This window comes from Plasmopara halstedii (assembly GCF_900000015.1).
Source record: "Plasmopara halstedii genome assembly, contig: Scaffold_444, whole genome shotgun sequence".
NCBI classification, from domain to species: domain Eukaryota; phylum Oomycota; class Peronosporomycetes; order Peronosporales; family Peronosporaceae; genus Plasmopara; species Plasmopara halstedii.
The window spans coordinates 1,052,830-1,074,199 of NW_020187364.1; the positions used below are offsets into that span (position 1 = coordinate 1,052,830).

The following is a 21,370-nucleotide window of genomic DNA, read 5'->3' on the forward strand; positions in this document are numbered from 1 at the left end:
ATGAGGTGCGTGTTTATACCCACCATAGGGGGTTCATCCGACTTGCCATTGAGCATGGCGTGCCACTCGTGCCTGTGTTGAGTTTCAAGGAGGGCGAGTTAATGGATAACATTCAAGCCCCCGTGCTGCAGCGTTGGTTCGTGAAGAAACTTGCATTTCCTTTTCCATATTTTCCGTACGGCCGCGGTATGCTTCCAATTCCACGCAAAATCAATATTCCCATCGTAGTCGGAAAACCCATTGAAGTGCCCCACATTGAAAAACCCACACAGGATGTCATCGACCAAGTCCATGCTAGGTATTTTGCAGCGCTTCAAGAAATGTTCAACAAGTATAAGGATGAAGTTGGCTGTAGCGACTATAAGCTCGTCCTTCTACGAGATAATTGAATAGTCATGGCAGAGCGTTTTGATATTAGAGGTATCTGTTCTTTGTCTACAACGCATTCTGAAACGAATCAGTGATAGCTTTGCATACCGCCGTGGCTGTTAAAGATTATACGGGATGCAGATATATGTATATTACCAGTTTGACTTTTTTTGAATTAGTATATAAAAGGCATGTTGTGTTCATCAAAGCTCGGATTCACAACACATGAAGGAGAAGCGTGAGCTTTGTTTGATTTGCATCGCAAGGTAATTTGACGTATCAACTTCATCAACTTACCGCACGAGTACTTACTGGACTGGTGTTTGCCGGTGCTGCTGATGCGCAGGAATTTGGACAACCGCGGTGTTTTGTAAGGCGAGATGGTTTTCTTAAGTATTGTCGCGATTGCCTGTCCTATTGGGCAGAGAGAAATTAGCCTCTTGGAAAGCCTTTGCCGCGAACGAGTATTAATCTGTAAAGCAACATATGCAGTGTGACTTTCCGATATTGTACACTTTCAGCAGAGAGCTTGAGTCATTCACATATGCAATACAATTTGACGCATCCTCGTCGACACAATGTCCGACCCGAGCTGTCTCATTGTCGACCCTACCAAGGCCGGCTTGACCACTACTCTCGACTCTAACTTGGCAATGTTATCAGCAAAGCGGCTGAATTCTTTTCAGGGTGCTTCATTGGGAATCGTGGCCTTCGAGTGGATCCCACTAAGGTCAAGACCATTGTGGACTGGCCGGCCAAAAGGACTTGCGCACGTGGCTTGGCCTTGCCAACTACTTGCACAAGTATAGCGCGAATTATGCGGAAATGGCACGGCCATCGTCGAATCTCCTTAAGAAGGATATAGAATGGTGTTGGTACACCGAGCAGCGGGAGGCTTTTGACAGGGTCACAGATAGCCTCCTTCATACATCAATACTGGTGTTGCCAGAACCCGATCGTCCTTTTAGTGTTGCCTGTGACGCTTCGAACATTGCCATCTGCTTGCACTGCTGCAAACAGACGCCGAGGGGCATGATCGGGTGGTCGCGCTTGACTCTCGCCAGCTCGAGGTTACAAAGAAGAAATACCCAGTCCACGACAAAAAATAATTTTTATGAAGTATGCACTTGTCAATTTCAGGGTGCACCTGCTTGGCTCAAAGCCGTTTGCGATCTACACAAATCATGCGTTCTAGCAACTGCGACTCAGTCGCCTCACCTCTCGCAGAGTATGGTCAGGTGGCTTTTTATCTTTGCAGAAAATAACTTCGAGGAAAAGTATAAACCGGGAAAGCAAAATGCTTTGGCTGATGCGTTGTCACGCAGGCCGGATTTTGAGCTAGCTCATGTCGCGACGGTGGCGTCGTCAGTGACGAATTTGATCCGCGCCGCTTACGCGGGTGATGGTATGTGTGTAGCGATGCTACAGGCTCTCGGGAGCAAGTAGTTTGGAAACTCGGACAAGAAAATGTCGGCGCGATTGCACGCACGGTTACGCCGATATTCTTTGAAAAACGGGTTGCTGTATTATAGCACCGACTCGACGAATACACCACGAATTGTGATTCCTCATGATCAGGATTTGAAGCACCGATTTCTCTATGACCCCACTCAGTTGTTATCTTGGTCGTGAGAAGACCTACAGCTCTGTGAGTTGCCACTAATGGTGGCCGAAGCTGTTCAAATGGACGAGCCCCATTGTGTGCACATTTGAGACGTATCGAAAGAGTTAAAACCCTCTCCGAATGCGACCGTTCCGCTGGCCAGTTTACAGGTACCCTCCGGGTGTTGGCGGTCCATGAGTACGGACTTTGTGTCTGGCCTGCCGAACAAACAGGTGTGGTGGTTTTTGTCGCCCGTTTAAGCAAGATGACTTGTCTTGCGGCTGTGCCGGGCACCATCGACGGTGTCTGTACAGCGACGCTGTTTGGGGATCGTGTCTTTCGACAACATGGACACCCGGAGTCAATTCTATCTGACAGAGATCCGCGCATCTGCTGGAATTTTTTGTCGACGATCTTCAAGGGGCTGGGCACCAAGTTGACTATGTCAATGTCAAACCATTCGCAGACCGATGATGAAACTAAGCGCCTGAGTTGCGTCTTTAAAGACGTTCTTTGCAGCGTCTTCGCTGAGATGATGACGTGTTAGAGCGCCATGCTGCTACTTGTGAAGTTCGCTTTGAACAATGTAGCGCATGCATCTACTGGTTACACGCCGTTCTACGTGAACAGGGTTATTAATCCTCGCGTCCCGCTGACGCCGCCATCCTATGACTCAGGGCTTGGTGAGGGAGGAATAGCCAAATGGCTAACTGATGTCAGCCCTCTCATTGTGCAAAAAGAAGGCGATGACTTCCTGATTACCAGATTGCGGATATTTCGACATGTTCGCGATGCGATGGCTGAAAGCCAAGACACGCAGAAAGAAAAGCCAGACGGTATAAGCAGAAGAAATGTGAAGAGCTTTGAGGTCGGAGACCTACTTTTATTAAATGCTGAAAACCTTCCTACACATGCAGCTCTGCTGGCTTTACGACGAAGCTACGTCAACAGTTTTTCGGACCTTTTAAGGTCATGACCAAGCGAGGCTCTGCTTATACGCCAAGCTTTCCGAGAAGGTTGCGCAATCACCCGATGTTTTATGTGGATTGCTTAAGCCGTACCGGTATTCGGCGCAAGTGACCGCAGAAGCGTTGGCACCCGGGCGGCGCCCATAGGCGCTCGGCCACCCAGATGTTGAGCCGACAACTAGTTTTGAGCACGGAGAGCAACGCTTTCCGTTTCCAATGGTGCCAGGCACTTCACCGTCGCTTGACGGCTAGGAGCCGCTCCGACAGAGCGCAATAGTCCTCAACGTGAGGGAGTCGGTGCACAAAGTGCTCCAGCCTCTCGAGGGTTTCCGCACAGCGTTATGCGACCTCGGCAAGATGCTCGGTGGAGTGCGGATGAAGACGGACTTTGTCTTCCAGAGCTCATAGTGCATCGCAATTTACCGTACGGCGGTCGACTAAGTCGTCATCGTCCGTCGCTGACTCTTCCCGATGAGAACGGTGGCGTTCATTATCGCGTGGAACGCCTTGTGGGTCGACGTCTTCGACAAAGTCAAACCCAATATCTTGTGAAGTGGCGGGGATACCAAAAGTTTGAGAACCCTTTGGAATTTGAAGTGCCACTTCGGCAAGGCTGCCCAAACGTCGTGGACGCTTATGATCAGAAGGATCATGACGCCTCGCGCTTCTCGGCGGTAGTCCGAGAAGCCGAAGTGCCATGAGCTGAGCTCAATCTATGGCCCCGAGCTTCTGTGGTCGTAGCGCTAAAATGGAGAAATTAGTCTACACTTAGGTCTTTAATTAATTTAAGTACCCTCTCATGATAAAAAATGCTTTAATAAAAAACTAGAATTATTACGATATATACCCTCCAGAAATCATATTCGAATTTGCCAAGAAACGCAAATCTCACGTACAGTATGCCGTATATAACACCCTTTTTGCAAAGTGTCATTCGTATTAATCTTAGCTAGCAAACGCAGTTCTCATAGAAGCTCAACAGCGTGTGTCCAAATGTTCCACCGAGAAAAGAGTGCTCCTCAACTGATCGCAAGCAATATGCTCTCGTGAATTTTGCTCGTGGAGAATTTCTGCCGCATATAGATTGGCTGTTGGCCCAGAGTTGTGAGGCAATTAAGAAGGCTTTTAGCGAGCAACTAAGCTGAAAGCTAGTGCTCTTCACGTATCAGGTATCAGTAAGGTCGAAGAAATGCTGTTTGACGAGATCATGATTTATGCGATCCAAGAAAAACAAGGGGCAAAAAGCCGCTCGCTTCATGATATGCAGTACATAGAGTCACAATAGTGAAAATATTCATCAATCTGTCGAAACTACATTGAATTCTAACTACATACCACTCTTAACGTTATAAAGCAGATATAGTTATTAATACTTGAGGGGCTTTTGATTTCGCTTTTGACTTCGCTTCCGGGCAGAGCATACAAACTCAATTTTTGTGCGTTTATGAACGCAAATTTCGTTCGGACCCGATAATCCCGTTTAACATGGTAGCACTTGTCATCAACTCGTTGATCGAATCTGAGTAGAAGGTATACACAGTGAAAATGGCACGAAAGTTGATCGATTTTTTGACTCGCTTAATAAGCTCATGTCTGTAGTTGGTATTGAGGGATTAACATACCTAGCGGCCCGAAAATTGGAATAGGTAATTGTTCATTTGAAGGCTTCCAAAAGCTTAGATGACACGCAGGTGATCCACATCCAGAAGCATTCTGATGGGGTGCCACTGGGAGGGTGACACTTTTATCATGAGGCTGCTCAATTTGAGCGTCCAGCGCTTCAAGGTAAGATAGAATAGAACTCCTTTTCTCGAGACGAGCGAGGCTGAGATGACCATGTATTCGGTCATTCTCCCGACGACCGGTTCCCAAGCCATGTGGCCTCGTGCGAGATTATACTGCTCCAACGTTTAGTTTCTCTATGGAAAATCAACCCCGAGATGTGAAGATAAGAAGTGACATAATCCCAAGTGCTCGCGCCGCCTAACCATGCATACCCGTATGCAATCGAAATGATTTTATATCCATCAATGGGGATGGGGGTAGCAGAGTTTGATAATACTCAGCACTGTGATAAATTAATGTGGCGCACCTTCTTTCGACGGAGGGTCTACGGAACTGGTCACCATCTTCATGGAGACTCTCAATACTAGTGCAGCTCACACCGAAATATCCTGTGCAACGGAGCTTGATAAAATTTTGTCTTAACAAATATACCATGAACGGGTTAGTACTCTTCACACAGCAACGGGTACCGACTAATAGTTACACAGCTGAATATACTAATTCAAGAGTGGCACAAAATTTGTGTAGCGGGGCTGTCGTAACTCTTTGCTTAGAGGAAGCTAAGCTAAGGTCACTGACTGACCTTACGTTCTTTCCCAGAACCAATACGAGTGCAGCGGGTCGCAATTCGCTGCCCCCAACAGCACTGAAAACCATAACCAAGGTAAAGGGACTCTTTCGTTCAAAATTGAAGCTGTATTTAATTGTTTTAGTTGCGGCAGAGCCGCAACATCTAAAACCATAGTTTTTTTTTAAATTAATATAGTAAGGTCTAATTTATATAGTGAAACCTAATTAATATAGTAATATGCATTACTGTCCACGTGGTGGCTTCTTGTTACGGTGTAGCCACACCACTGTGTGATTACACCGACTTGTGTAATCCACACCTATGTACGGTCGCATATCTTGTGCGACCCGCCCTTTCATCCAAGGGTACGTGGGACCCCATTACAATTAGAATTAATGATTTTAGAATTATACTAATTATGAGCTGGATCATGGTCAAAAACTATCGTTATCGCTCGACGTGAGGCAAATACCGTACGTGTAACGTGAACCTAATTCTTATGACCCCCTATCGTCTTTACTAGTACCAAATATCTCGAACTTCTAAATATTCGAAGTTATACTAGAGTGTAATCTTCCTTACAATGGCACAAAATATTATGGTGTAGAGTTGTGCTATCTATCTACACGACAACAGAGTGCATACTTCATTGCAGGGACCAAATTGTATCTTACACTTGTTTGTCCGTTTATACAATGACACAAAGTGAGGGGTCAGTGAGCACCCACTGCCTTTGAGAGTTTAGCTCCACCTCTTATGCCCTACTGCTTGCCCCTCAAGGTATCTTCGCATCGAGAGTCAATCCTATACGCACCATACTATAGATCATCTAGCCTTTACAAAAGGCGAAATCCATGTAGCTGACGATTTAAAAGTCGTTCTTGGTGAGAAGGGCAAGGTTATTTTTAATGATAATTGTCGTAGCAACTATCCGACGCCTGGACCCTGCATCCCACCCTGTAGACTTACTGTAATGCCAGTTGCCGAGAAGAAGACGTTCTTCGCTCTCTGCCTCTTGTCTGCACGAGTTACGCATTTTGTCCCTATTTTCATTGCGAAAGAGATGAAACACCCAGCTATAGAACTCACGACGACGTGGCTATGAGGGGGTCGCCCAAATTAGATGTATCCCAGCACTTCGTGACTGTAGCTTTATTCCACCTAATACGTATCACGGTGCTGGGGTGAAGCCTAGCAATCTTATGCTCTGGACTCGCACAAAAAGTCGCTTCGCATTTCGCTTGCTAACCACACAAGTCACAACTACTTGGAGGTACTTACTGCGATTGAAGCAGCAGCGGTAGGGTAGATTCGTACCCGTCAAAACGGCTAGACTCTAGGTACTGATCTCTAACAGACGGGTCGAGGAAATCGCTCTCAATCTTCCACTCTTCTTCGTCAGACAGCTGTTATAGCTACCCACCCCGAACTTGCAACAAGTCCACGCGCTATGTTGGATGACTCTTTCTCTCAATTGCGGGATATATAGACCAAGTGTGCGCCAAATTATTAGCATTATCTGTGGCAGAACAATCTTTTCGAAGTGGGACCTCGAGCTTAAATGGTTTCTGCGGAGTGTTGGTTTTTTCTCAATGCAACGAATGCTGGTAGTGTAGCCTTGGTAAACTCACTTGCCCACTCTCCAATTATATATGAAACTGGGCTACCACCTGTTCCGTCCGCACGAACGCGCAGGCGGAGGACAAACACCCCAACTGACTTTTTGAAACTGGTGGCACATCAGTATCTATTGAGGCCTTAGCGTGTTTACGAATTTGAGAAGGCTCAGATTTTGCATGCGCTCACGGAACTACGCCATCGCGCTGCGAACCTTCAGCGGTTTAGAACCATGTCGATGCTCCAAAGCAGAGGTATCTCAGCTATTAGGGGATGTAGAGATGTTGCTCTGTCCCCGACTGTGCGCTTCTCGTCCAACTAACTCGTAACAGCTTGATGGTGGTATGGCGTTTTCAAGCTATATAAAGTTTGAAATGTCTTTGTACTCACTTTGATATAATAAAAGTATACTCTTATCCCTTTCTCACACGACCGTGAACGGTCCGATGGTCCGGGGTCTGAGCATACTAATATAGATTGCAGACACTGCCGGATAGGTAGATCAACACTTGTTACTCAAAGACTCGTCCTCAACTATATATGTTTTTCTGTCTCTAGTTTTGGTGTATTTCGTCGAATAATCTTGACACTGCGTTTTGGCATCGCACAATTGGTACATAACGCAAAATCGCATGATGATCTGCTTTAAAATGTAGCCGGGCTACTATCGGCGAGACCAAATCCACTTCGTGGCACAATCAGAACAGAAGTCAGGAATCCAGGCCATTTAAATATAAACAAAGATTGCATATGCATGGACTACTTTGTTTAAGGCAAACTCAATGAGTGAGAGCGATTTGCTTCAGCACCACGGTCTCACCGAGAAAGTGGTAAAGATAATATTTTTACCGCTTGATTTTTGGATCTCGTTTGACGACCTGTCTGCAGATGGTCAGCGATTAACATGTCCAATCTGGTGATTAAAACAGCGAACAAAATTAATCAAAACTTGCTGTTATGTGCATTTTTTAATTTGAGTTTATAATCACTGGCCATCGTGGAGTGTCGAGCATAATTGCTCGACGCCCCGGAATCTATCAAGATCTTTCATGGCTTTACAAAGCTCTTCATGGTCGCTTTCACGACCAGCAAGCCCGGCTTGCACACACGTTCCGTATTCGAGAGCACAGAGCTCTTCGGGGCTGGACCCTGCTGACCTTTACCTCCTTGAGGCTCAACAGAACTCAATTTTTCTGTAGTAGGCAGCCCTGCGCCTACTGGTTGTTGTCGTTTTCCCAAAACGAACCAGAAGATTGATGAGAAGCAGGACGTCGGCTCGATGAACTTTTACGTGTCTTGCGCAGGGACAACCAGTCCGAAATGAACGGGTGTCTCCACAAACAAAACACCGTCGGGTGATTAAACGCTGCCCGGAAGCTCGGAGCTCTCACTCCACTTTCTCAGCATAGCTGAGATCCATTGGCTCAGGCGCTCGACAAGCTGTTAGAGTGTGCATTCCAACCAAGTCGTGTCGACTCAAAGTTGAATTCGGCATTAACGCTTTCTAAAAAAGACGAATGAACACGGAAGACTTCAATTATGGCAACGAACGCCAGTGCGGACGCCCCCCAAGAAGACGATCACTGTGACAGCCCGGAAGAAGATTGGTTGTCATCCTGGCAATGAGTGTACGCAACACTTGGACAAAGTTCACCAAACTCTTATTGCCTTCTGGGCGGCAAAGAAACGCGATCGCACGCGATATGCCTGGTTCGGCGGCGAGAACACTCGTAAAAGCTGTAGCTTCAGCTCTGTCGTGGAGAGAAAAGCCGCTTCGACCGAAGTGCCGCACGTCAGTGTGAAGTGCAACTTCAGCGACAGGGTTGCGCGACCAAGAAAACCGACGCAATGTCTACTCCCGACCGCACACCGCGCCCGTCACGGGCGATGGATTAGCTCGTCGAGGATTTGGAAGAACTCGACTACGAGTCGGTTACTCTTTTCTCAGGATGGGAAGTAGAAGAGGGTCACGCGCGACATGAGCCCTGCTCGAACCTTGCGGACGACATATCCGCTCCCCGACCTGTCGACTTCCGAAGAAGTGGTGAAATTATCAATGATTTCGACGAGGCAGAAAAAGAAGTTGGATGCTGTTCGCAGGGTGGTTATCTAGCGCACGCATCAACGGTCGGGCGACGACTGCGTCCATGGCGCCACCGTCGGCGACGGATGACTCCCCCGCCCAATCCGATTATGATACCTTCAAGGGCAAGGATAGAAAGAATCTTCTGCTCAGGGTGAGAGGTCGAGATGGTTATGGCGTTGACCATGCTCCAGACCAAGCAACAGCGCGTGGCGCTGGCTATCTCCAAGCTCGGGGGTCGATCGCGGGGAGTGCTGAAAATTACGAATAAAGCTACCATACCATGAGATAAAGCTACACAGCATTTTCCCCGGCTTACAATAAGGTCATCACATCTTTCTGAAATAGCTTAAACCGTTTCTAGACTCCGATGCTCTTTTGACAGCAGCTGCGACAATTGTCCGATCAGATACGCTGTAGCACGTTTGTGTGAAATTTCATACTTGTTCAGTGAGCGAAGATTTTCTATACCCGTGTGCATTGTCGGCTCCAAATTTGATTTAAGGTCCATTCACGGATTATCCAGTTACCCACACAGAATGATGTACTCTTTCTGACTGTGCTGTACGATATACTATAATGTACATTTTACACATTTAGGCTTCCATTTTTAGAGGCACAAAAATTGTTGAAGCTCTGAATTTAGCAACCAATGTACAAGTAAAAAATGTCAACTATTTGATCTTTTCCATGGCAGCGATTTCTGGCAATGAGCTGCAGGTTGCTTGGCAGAAGGTTAAGGCTATGACAAGTCTTCCCGAGGTAAATAATTGCAAGTTCGACTAATGCTTATGGTGAATTTGACTGTTTTACTTATTGAACAGCCTCCTGAGCCCAAACTTCCCTCATTCGGGCCGAAGGTGTCCATGAATAGCAAGCTGCACACTTTTCAAAATGTCATTACCTCGCTTGAGTAGGTGATAGATGGCGGTCTATTATGTTGATGTCATGCTGACAAGACGTCCTATGACAAGATACAATTATACCGGAACTCTTTACTTTGATGTCAACAAGAATCGCAGTTTTAAGAGTATTGCGAGCACAGCAAAAGAAATTCTCAGGGAAGGTCTACCTATTCAATGTCTCGAGGCGGTCTTTTTGGCAGCCTACCTGACTGCGGGAATCAAGAAACTTGATCGATTCCCTGTCAGCTTTAAAACAACAGCTGGCGCAACAACGCATCGCCACATTGTCCTGGGCATTCAACACCAACAGCGAAAATGGGGAGCGTTGGGTTTGAGCCGGTGCGATAAACTCATGGACAAGGATCTGAAATTTGACACTTTAGGTGATTTAATTCTCGAGTACTGTCACGAATTTGAGAATGTTTACCACCAGGTTTTAAAGGTTAACATTGGATTTCCTTTAACCCACGATATTCATTCGTCCGAGCGAGTCGAGTGGCGGGTTCGTTAGTTATTACAAGTGCTTTGGTATTGACTGTTTTAGTTACGACCGCGATCACGTAAACTTCATAGGTCTTTAATATTCAAGTTTACGGCAACAGTTGGACGGAAGTGTCGAAGCAGTTGGATGGCTTTGGAAAGGATGCAGCAGAAATATACAATTTCAAGAAGTCTACAGGTACACTACCTGCTTGGTTCGGAGCTAAGTATGATCTCCACATCCCAGAATTGGAGTCTAAAGTGCAATCACCACGCGCAAACCAGCGCCGCAACTCGTTTTCGGATGACTTTAATGCATGTGAAGAAGCAACGCATACTCAAAATATTTTGCCGTCAGGGACAGTTCACATCGTTATAACACCAATCGAAATAATTATCAAGAAGCCGATTTCTGTGAGTACTGCCTACAACTTTTCGATATATTTTTATTCATCAGCACTTGTAGAGCAATGCGCCGGCTCCACCAACAAATATTTTTCTTCAAAATACGTCGCCAACTCCGCTTTCAATCAAGATCGAGGATAAGTCGGGCTTTCTTGAAATTGTCACCAAATTGCAGCCAAACTTGCTGCTAGAAAAAAGTTGTCAAACAGATAAATGTGGGCAGTCGTCATCAACATTTTATTTGTCGGCTGTACGCTTCGCTCATAAAGTTTAACCCACATCGAAATCTTATTCTTGCTGATTTGCATGTATTAGGGAGGCATGATTGTTGTGGCACTGAAGTTCAACGGGAACAAGCGTACTTCGTCATTGATAGAACCTATTCAAACGAAGCTGATCAAGAAAGGAGGGAGAGAAATTCAAGGAAGTGATATGTCTTTCGATGGCAATTATGTCTTGTTCAGTTGCAAGCCAATGATTTGTTCGTTTGGGGGCAGGTTGGAAGTATTATCTGACGCAGAAACTGTCACACTGGAAAGACCCTTCTTTCTGAAAGAAATCTAGGTTCGAATTTTTACTGGTGGTAATGTATGGGGCAAATTAAAGTTAGATGACGCAATCCCACGTCCTCCCGCGTACATACCAACTTTAATTTTTCGTCTATCCGGTCGGGTTCGCTAAAAGCTCCATGCCTTTCTCAAACAAAACTGCCATGACAGCAAAACCTGCTGCGCCCTTGACTGTATTTCGCACTAGCACTACAATCACAACACACTTTCAGATCAGAATCAGCTCAGCTTTGTCAGAGACTTCAAAAGCATTGTCTCACACTGTGTACCCGACCTCCTCGCAGCCCATGCACCAAGCGATCCGCCTGATACGCCACCGGCTAATATAGGGTTCAAAATATCATGAGCTGCTCTTTCGCGCTCAATCGTGCACTCGATACCAGCAAAAATACTGCCCACGAGCGCAAACTCCTAGCATTGATCATTTACTTGACCGAAATTGACATACTCATGATTAGCTCCACGTGCCTTAGAGAAGTGAACGCTGCGCACATAACCAGCCTTGATAGATTTGCTGAAACCATTGTAGAGCTACAAATACCGACACAACAGCTCAATCAGTACATATCAATTACCTTGATGAATTTATCGTGTAAACCTGCTCTCGCATGGTATGACCCATGAGATCTCCATGAGCACCCTCAAAAGTGCCGAGAAACGTGCCAAGTCCTACTCCCATAATTGATCCAGCTATACAAGCCACCGCGCTACGCTTCCAGCAGCTTTCACGCGATTCCTCCACAAACTTTATAATACGGTTAGTCGCGATTTGCTGTGTACTACGTTCACACGAGTCGTCCATGCTGCCTATGTAATTAATTCTGATCCTAATTTTCGGTACAAATGTTCTAAGTTATAATTAGGATACCGGTAACATGACAAACACATCACAACAGAATTAAACACCTATACTTGTCCACTGATTCTTTGCAACGGGGTACATTAGCTTCAAAATTTCACTATAACACACGCGAACAGGATGAATTCGTACGCTTGACCAGGGAGTGAGCTAAGAGTCTCCTAAATTTAGGTACCTCTCACTTCAAGATTTGTCAAATACAGCGTTAGTCCAAAAAATTGCAAAAAAAATAATCTTCGTGTCGAGTGTGGATGATAATGCTGTTCGGCTATACTAACATACAAGGAATGATAGCCTTAGACGTATAACGCAGTGTTCTGTAAATATTGTATTTATTCAGTGATCGATAGTGGGCGGACATTTTCTCTGCCTGTACATCACATCGTCCAGCCTTCCTTCTCATATAGATGGTCAGACACACAGTCAGGAAAGGTGCCCGCACAACATAACACCAAACCTGAGAGTACACTTAAACAAAGACAGCGATGATTTGCTGCATACACGTCCCTACTGTAGCTGTATCATAAAGTTTACAGCCCCCTGCTTTTTAAGACGAGCCAGAACTGGGTTTTCCTCTTGATGTGCTGTGTTAAGAAGGTTCGCCTTCTCATTGAACATATGACTGGCGCAGCTTTGGCTCCTGCGATATCGCAAATGGCTATTTTCTTCATCGTTATGATCTTCATCAGTTCCAGCAACGAAAGAGAAGTTCTGACGAGATCGAGCACTGACACAAGACTCAGTCGCGATATGATTTTTACGGCAACCACTTTCGCATCCGCTTTGTTGACGATAGCGGCTGTGACCGTAGCAATTTGGATGGCGACTTTCTTCATCACTGTCATTACTGTCGTCGTCATCATTGTGGTCGTCATCATCATCGTGGTCAACATCATCTTCAATGAGAAATACAGAGTTGCGTCGTCCTGAGTTAACCGTCATCTTTCCAGACACTGGTGACATCCAATTATTCGGCGGAGTCTCGTAACTCAGAGAGTGAAATCGGTCTGAAAAACTCTCGTCATCAGACTTGTTGTCTGCCGGATCCTCCTCTTTGATCGAATCCGTTTGCACAGTCTCACGAGACATTACGTTAAAGGAAGCTCGTCGATTCAAATGACGTCGCGGGTCAGCAATCCCAGCACAATGAGCAAGAGCATCGGGTGACGGCTTGCTATGACGTGGGAGTTCAATTGGTGATGTGGATGTTCTTTTGATCTCAAAACTTCGTACTAATCCTTTAATAGGCCGAACGCGCTCAGATTCTCTACTCCAAAAACTTGCGCTGTCTGACTTTGGACGCGCTCGACTGTGTACGTAATCACTACTTAATTGAGATTCTCTTGACTTTTGAAGCACAACGCTCTCTGAAAACTGCTTTGAGCGTCTGCGCTGCCGCCTGTGAGTTCGTGTCCAGATGGCAGCTCGAGCTTGCATTAATTCTGCTCTTTTAATGTCATCAGGAAGAAGTTTTGCCATTTCGGGAATGAGTTTACAGCACTCCAAAGCGCCTACTGCTCCAAGTAGAAACGCGCAATACTCCAAGGCTGACATTTCATCTCGGCCAAAATCTTTCGTTTGGTCTTGGAACTCCCGCACGCGCTCTTCATCGTGAGATACAAGCTCACGAACAGTCTGAATAATTTTCTTGTGGAGTCTCTTCGATGCTTTGGGGTCAATTACGGGTATGACTTCCACAAAACCTTCATCTTCGTCTTCTGAGAAAGCAAAACTCGATCTTCCATACATGATCGGCAGAGAAGAAATTGAGTCCGTAGTAGTAAATTGTTTACTCACACGTATGCCGGACACGCCTTCTGAGGGCTCAGCAGCAGGCTGGCTTACACTCTGTACATCACGAAGTGGGATTTGTTCCGACACATCACCAATCGTTTCAGCATTTGCGGATACGGAAAGCACCGGCTCGTGTATAGGGTCAGTGCTGACGAGTGTGGCTAAGGCTTCGTGATCACTCCTATCGGTATCGCTAGTGGCTGATGACTGGATGTTTAAAAGCAGTAATCAAACACTAGTCAGACTATTTTCAGGAAACATAGTATACACCAATCGTTGGTGCTTACAGCAATCTCATAAAAATCATAAAACTTGAGAAACTGCATCAATTTTTCACGAAGCGAAGGGTTATTGACGTTCTCGGACATTTGGCACACCTACATTAGTAACAAAAATAGACTTGCATCAATAATTGACGTAAATAAAAGCAAGTTATCACTAGAGCGAACATGTTTAGTATAGAGAGCAAGCTGTTGCTCTTTCACTCCTTGCAGTGACTTTTTGCGCAGACTACTAAAAAGTGTATCGCGTTTGCGGCCTCGAGGGAACGTGATTTGCGTCATACAGGCACCGAATGATACTCGCAGCTCACTATAACGGAATGCAAAAAGGCAGTCAGCTTCGTCGACTGCCCAGTAAGAATAGAGAAATATTAGATTAACAAATCTTTATCACACTCACTCGTCAAACGTTCGGAATTCCTGAAAAGTCTTCCATGTTTTCCAAGAGATACCAAGCTTGTCAATGGTTCCTGCAGGAAGGGCCAATTGGCACGATATCTCATATTCCTGTTCGATAGTATCAATTAAGTCGATTTCACAACACAGTATAGATATGAATCTTGGAAGCAGACAATGGCATCACGCACCACCTCCTCTGTGTGTTCATCGATTTTGCTCGAAGTAAAAATGACCCCGAGCTTGTGCTTATCATTCTCGTCGATACCGACCGGAATGCGCTTGTGCTCTGTGGTCGCCGTATAGACTGCATAAAACCAAGCATCCATAGTGGCCTTGTCCTGATCCTGAAGCCTAACTTTCTGTCCCATACATGCATCGATCCATAAGCGGAAAGTTGCCTTACATCATTAAAATGCATAACCGACTTTGCAAGACCCATTTCCAGCCTCATGAATGATAAATCCATTAAGGACTTGCTCCAGCGTGGAGCCGAGCAGGCTAATATGTCCCAGTGGACGCAGATTGTCCTGGTCTGTTAGCGACGAGTAAGAGAGCTGCAACATCTGGGGCTGCAGCACTACTATCACGCGTTGCGGCTTCTGATACGTGCGCGTTGCTGACTTATCCAGCCGCGAAAGTAAAAGCACTCCCTGCATTTGCTTCATCCGGCGGCGTCGACTGCCCATCTTATCCGAGCTGTGGCTGCTACTCGTCCTGCTCTCAGGTTTGGACTGCACTCCAAAATTACATAACAGGTGGGTAGGTGGCTAGTTTATGTTCGGATTGTGCCGTAGACATTTCAGCGGCATGTTTACGGAATCTAGTCATTCTATATTAGAAGCACTTCATGAAATGCATCATCATTTCGACAGGAGATTTCCATCAAAAATATCTCCAAAATACTTTTATAAAAAATTGTAGATAACGCATGCTGCTCTCCAACAACCTACCAAACAAACTCACTCGGTAAATTTTTAAGGAATAATAGTGAGGGGCGTTGCTGTACTGGGGTACACAACAAAACTGTTGTATATACTTTCGTTCAATTGCACAGCTCAGGGGCACCAAAGCATTGGGGTGATGAGGACGATGGGACTCCGTGAAGGAGAACTCCGTGGGATGTGTGGGCCGTCATGCAGCATATATTGATTTATTATTAGACATAATAATCATATATAGCTTACTTATAATGTCGCTCTATATTTAGAAAAAAGAAAAAGAAAAAAGAAAGTGGAGTCGCTGCCATCGCGGCGATAAATGTTGTAACTCGGGGATGCAATCTTACCGAGCCTGGTTTGGCGGTGCAAACACTCGCGACATATATATCGCTATAAATATTCCCATGTTAGACATGCCGCTTCTGAAGAAATGCTGCACGTGAGTACCCATCATTGCGCGCAGCCGACTAACTTGAAGACTGCGAACGCGACACCCTTTTGCATTGTCCGGAGCATAACTAATGTCCCTTTCAACTTCAGCATCTTCAGGGAGGGGATCTCTCTGCCTATGACCTCAAAGTGCTGGACGCTTAACATGAGAGGCAACACTGTGGGAGCTGGGTTTCTGTTCCCACCGACGACTAGTTAACGTTTTGATGAAAGTATCCCACCACCGTGTTCTCATTGCTATTGATCGCCTGCGTCGCGTAACTGCTTTCGGTTCTTGGGCTTCCAAGCGTGCTATCCCCTATCAGTCACCTCACGACATAGGCGCTTTAAGCGTGTAAAGTTGTTTCGAGGACAGATTGCGTGTTCCATTCTCATGGAGGATGTAGTGTCGACACGATGTTGACTACAAGCGCTACCTAATGAAGCGGGGTTGCCATACACCTTACACAGAGATAGCTTTGACTTAGAAGTCCGTGTTGACCACGCGGAGTTTGGATTCGTAAGAGCCACTGAGAATTGGAAGTAACATTTGCCACCATCATCGAGGAGTGGGACCGCGTCGAACTGACTTCTCTTGAGGTAGAAGTGAGTTTCATGTGAAATACAAAGATCACTTTCCGTGCCGCGAGGGTCGATTGAAGAGTGAGGGATTGAAGCTCTACGAGCGCGCCAGAGGCAATGTGTCTCAGCCATGCCGACAAGTAACAAAAGAGATCTATTTGCTGATGAGCAGCTTTATGGTACTCATAGATAAAAATTTATGTAGTACATAACATTTGCTCCCGGAGAGAACCCCGATCCCCCTCGGCTGAGTGGAATGAAGGGTCTAGTTTCTACGCAGCTGGTCCTTGGGGGGAACGTCGAGCACCGATCAGCACAAAGCTGCCTTCTGTGGTCGAAGGTTTATGTGCGCCTGATTCTGGCTAACTCAAACCGGATCGGCCATTTCACGTGTTCTGTGATGCCTTGTCCTTAGTTATAGCATGTACTTTACTACAAGTACTAATGTGCAGAGCTTTTCATCGCGCTATAAGTTCGTTATCTAAACACGGCAGAGAAGAACATCTCGCTCACAACAAAGAGGCGGCTGCAATGAAAATAGCTTTCGGTCAATTCGAGGTATGCTTGTCTGGCTCAAAGCCGTTTCTGATCTATACAGATTTTGCGCCTGTACACACAGAAACGTCGTCACCGCATCTCTCACTAAGAATGGCAAAAAATTTTCGTTTTGCTCAGAGTACCTTTGATATAAGGACAAAACCAGATCACCTATTGTGGTGGGTGCTCTTCTCCTACTCCCCAACCATAAATTCTGCATATCACGATGTTGACCTCGCCAATTGCTGAGACGATATGCTCAGCCTAGGTCAGACTCAGCATGTGTTGCTTTTATTCAAGACATTAGACAGCGTTTCGATTGCCGCATTATCGAAGCGCTTGGTTGCAGGTTTTTACCGCTACTCTTGCTTCAAATTTAGTATATCACAGTACTACCGCACTTGACGCTTCACGTTAAATGATTGGAAATTCTGTAAAGTTGACATCGGGGAAGGAATATCTACGGCTGGTTGAAGGCTATGTGTTGGTGGATTGACTTGCATGAGTGTGCGAGCGCTTATGAGCGGACGTGTAAAAGTGTCGATGTCGACAGGTTCCGTCCTTGCTTCATGTATCGTTTTTTTAGTAGCCCGCCTGTTCCAGCATGATATTGGCAGCAACTCTAAAGTACCCGCTTCATGCACAGTTTTTTAAGAGATGCGCTCGGTAATATTGGTGTTGCGGTTTTTGTGAACCATCCGTGCAAATTGGTCTAATTTCGCTGCTATTAGCGAGAAGGATGCCGGTGAGGATTCAATTATGCTGATCATCGACATTTTCTTAAGACGGGTTTTGAGTAACCGCTGTGCCGGATTAAACTCCGCTTTTGTAGCAAAGTTGTGGCTAATTGTATTCAGGATGCTAGGCGCCAGATTGGACATGTCGGCTGCTGATCGTTTACAGACAGGTTATCGGACAAAACGCGTCAATTTTGGGGTGGAGATCTCCTTCCAAAGCACTTGCACGAGTGGAATGTGGTACCAAAGCGCATCAGCTTATTCAGATTGCGTATAATAACGCGAGCAAATATGCTCGTCGTGGATCAATCTTACCCATCAATTCATAGCAATAGTAAGCAAAACACCGTCTGTGCAAAATCAAACATTTAGAATTCGAACGTCAAAACCTGTCTATCTGTTATTTTCCTTCGGCTTTCTGCAGACTCAACTATAGTTTAAGAAAAACAGACGGTTGCGTCTGCTGTCGTGCCTCGTGTGACCGTCGCTGTATCCAGGCTGCTGCAGCTCTCAACTGCAATGACTTTGAATACATCCAAAATTCCAGAAACTCATTTAATTATTCAAACGAATGTGTGCTTGGACAATAGAGTTATGGACAAGTAGTATGCTGCCAGTATTTGCCGACAGGAGCGCTAAATATAAGGCAAATGATAAAACACGTCATGATTTAACTTAAATGGAAAAAGTGTAATTGATGGTGGATTTGCCGGCCATGTTCTCTAAGCCTTTTACCGATCTTCGCTGCAAATATTTAAAAATAGCAGCTCTCAAAACTGCAAAGACATCTGAAAGTGCCAGCATTCTGGCTTGGAATCCGGATCGGTCGTTGACTGTCGTCTGTGACGCTTTAATCTTTCCATTGGCTATGCTTAACTCCAAACAAATCTCATCGGATAAGCAATTGACCCCAAAGCGGCAGAAAAGAACTCTTCAAATCCTGACAAGGGGTTACTATCTATAACACATGTTTTTATCAAGCTCAGCGTACACCTGCTTGACCATATCCTATTTGCGATCTATGCATATCATGCGTACAAACTATTCCTCCTGCGATCAAATGACAGTCAAGTATTTGTGTGACATTACCCCTTCTAAATTTTTAATATTTTTTATTCATCTTTAGCGCCCAAGCAAACAAATCGGTAACTTCTGGCTCAGCGCCCGGAAACATTTTCTGCAGAGCAGTCTTCGGTCGAGGAGGCAACGCACGCAAATACTATCATATCTCGGCAATATCATCTTCATCCATCGTACTATGGATTTCAGATGTATTTGATTTATCACGACTATCTTGACTATACTGGGGAAAACGCGGTCTGTGGAGCACGAGGACTCAGCAAATGTCAATCAACTCCGGCAAAAGCAGTTTATGCAGATGGTATGCTACACTTTTGCATACACAGTAATCTGCAAAACTACATCTAATCAACAAAAGTCAACTTTAGTAAATGTAAACCCACTTATAAAAAGACACTAACGTACCTACCACTAGCCAATCGCAGCAGAGTAATGTGATCAAGAAATCGAGAACGAAATTCGTATGACTCGATGTCACCGATTGGCGACGTATTCTGTTAGTCAGCACTTGATTCGATCAGCAAGAGTGCAATGATGAGCACCCATGCCTAGCAGTGTTTTCATCTAAAGTTTATCCATCATTCAATCGAACCCGCTTGCACCATATCGACGACGAGAGGCGCGCAAAGCCGAAGTCGCAGATCTTAATGGCAACCGGAGAAAGATTCAAAAGTGCGTTAGCTGACTTCAGATCGCATTGTACAATTACAGCCAAAATGCATGTACATTAAAGCTTACAGTAGATCTCAAAGCAGCCATTCAAGTGTTCGGCTATTAGAAACTGCGTTGAATGCAACAACTCTTATAAATCAGATGGGTGATACTCATGTCAAATGCTAAATAATTTCCCCGTTCTCATTATGTTCAAATCTCACAACTGCTTTAATATATAGAGCGAACAAAGAATATACTTAGCGCCGATTGAGTCCGAGTAGACGCCTTAATTTTTCACAATGGCCACATCATAGCCAGGATGTACATCAAATAATCCGATGGAACCCTCTCATACACAAACTCACCAATCAAATATGACCCGACTACTGCCCTGGGTAAAGCTGGGCTGTGTAGCATCGATGATACAGACGCTACCTTCCCAAAATATGCGTCTCATACTGCCAAAAAGCGACTCCGTGCCGTATTCTACGTGCAGCGGCTATATGCAGCACATATGGTTCAACCTACTGCAATGCGAGTCTTCGAGCTTAACGGGATCATACCTGAGATAAATGTAATTTCTTGTGTACTTTATTGAGAATGATGTATTAATACAATAATAAATTGTCCAGAATGGTGGATATGCGTTCTCTTGCTCGGAAAACTTATCGTCTTCCTCTTAATGCTATTAATTTGCCAAGCAACCAGCCAGCGCATTGATGAATCTCAAACGGATAATATTATCATTTAGATATATCTAAAATGAACCACAGTTTCAGAACTTGACTGATGCGAAGATCACAATTCTCCGCGCTTATATGGTTTTGCAAAAAATGTACGACGGCAGCAATAGAAGCCATTTACGCTTGAAATTGTGAATATATCAAGGTTTAGCAAAAACGCCGCAGACTAGTATTCATATGCTTTTCAAAAGAAGATTTCTCGTAAGATGTGATTTATCTGCCAATGAAGATTTTGAGCAACATGCGGTTCATTTGCCATCGGCCGTTCCATAAATTCTTGTGAGATTGCTTGTTGCTTTATGCAGATCAATGCATGAACTCTCAGTATTTATCTCCCCCAGGAATGCCACTGCTGTGGGAGACTAATCATGATATTACATAACTTTCACCATGGTATCTCTAAGCTTATCTCTACTAATGAGGGACAAACATTTTATGGATAAACCAGGGACTTTCATGTCACAGGTGCCGCACCAGCACATTCTCGTAGCTGGTGAGAGCATCCTGTAAGCACAATCGCTTATGGAACTTGGGTCGCCGGGAACCTCTGAAAGGGTTTGCCGCTGCGTCAAACTGATGTGTCTAAGAAGTTAAAGTACGCTGTAACACGTCTGCAAAGACTTCAAAGATCATGTAAAATGAAATCACAGCTGCTGATATCGGTCACTTTGATATCGTACCTAGTGACAAATTACTGTACCGTAAAGGACAACATTTGTATTCACAGCTTGTGATAAGTCTATTTTTGGAATTGGATTTCGTCTGCAGCGGGGCTGCCGTTCCTTATAAGAACCAATACGAGTGTAGCGAATCGCAATCCGCTACCTCTAAGAGTAGTACCAAAGCTAATAAACTCTTCGGTTTAAATTCAAAACTGATTTTATTTATTTTTATCCGCGGTAAAGCGTCCTAAGTTTTATTGTGTAGATTTTCCTAAATATATATAGTAAAATCTAAATACATGCATAACTACTGGCTACCT

General features: G+C 45.1%; 4 protein-coding genes across 4 annotated transcripts; 2 read left to right on the forward strand and 2 right to left on the reverse strand.

Annotated features, from left to right (window-relative positions):
- Positions 1-3,839: 3,839 nt before the first annotated feature.
- On the forward strand, positions 3,840-4,085 carry PHALS_10158 (uncharacterized protein; the record flags this gene model as incomplete). The annotated part of the gene is made up of 2 exons (XM_024725533.1): positions 3,840-3,844; positions 3,923-4,085. 2 exons carry the CDS (start codon positions 3,840-3,842, stop codon positions 4,083-4,085), a joined length of 168 nt encoding a protein of 55 aa, XP_024576301.1.
- Positions 4,086-9,686: 5,601 nt separating this feature from the next.
- Positions 9,687-11,350, forward strand: PHALS_10159 (Vasohibin; the record flags this gene model as incomplete). Its single annotated transcript, XM_024725534.1, has 7 exons — positions 9,687-9,758; positions 9,821-9,909; positions 9,971-10,403; positions 10,475-10,580; positions 10,740-10,795; positions 10,848-11,036; positions 11,102-11,350. The coding sequence occupies 7 exons, from the start codon at positions 9,687-9,689 to the stop codon at positions 11,348-11,350; spliced, it is 1,194 nt and encodes a 397-aa protein (XP_024576302.1).
- Positions 11,351-11,360: 10 nt separating this feature from the next.
- Positions 11,361-15,374, reverse strand: PHALS_10160 (mitochondrial protein translocase family; the record flags this gene model as incomplete). The annotated part of the gene is made up of 14 exons (XM_024725535.1): positions 11,361-11,363; positions 11,430-11,446; positions 11,512-11,544; positions 11,616-11,766; positions 11,824-11,886; positions 11,954-12,162; positions 12,497-12,609; positions 12,672-12,682; positions 12,749-14,215; positions 14,296-14,385; positions 14,458-14,599; positions 14,690-14,796; positions 14,877-15,047; positions 15,114-15,374. 14 exons carry the CDS (start codon positions 15,372-15,374, stop codon positions 11,361-11,363), a joined length of 2,838 nt encoding a protein of 945 aa, XP_024576303.1.
- Positions 15,375-19,281: 3,907 nt separating this feature from the next.
- Positions 19,282-19,750, reverse strand: PHALS_10161 (uncharacterized protein; the record flags this gene model as incomplete). The annotated part of the gene is made up of 4 exons (XM_024725537.1): positions 19,282-19,321; positions 19,397-19,485; positions 19,584-19,676; positions 19,730-19,750. The coding sequence occupies 4 exons, from the start codon at positions 19,748-19,750 to the stop codon at positions 19,282-19,284; spliced, it is 243 nt and encodes an 80-aa protein (XP_024576304.1).
- Positions 19,751-21,370: the final 1,620 nt, after the last annotated feature.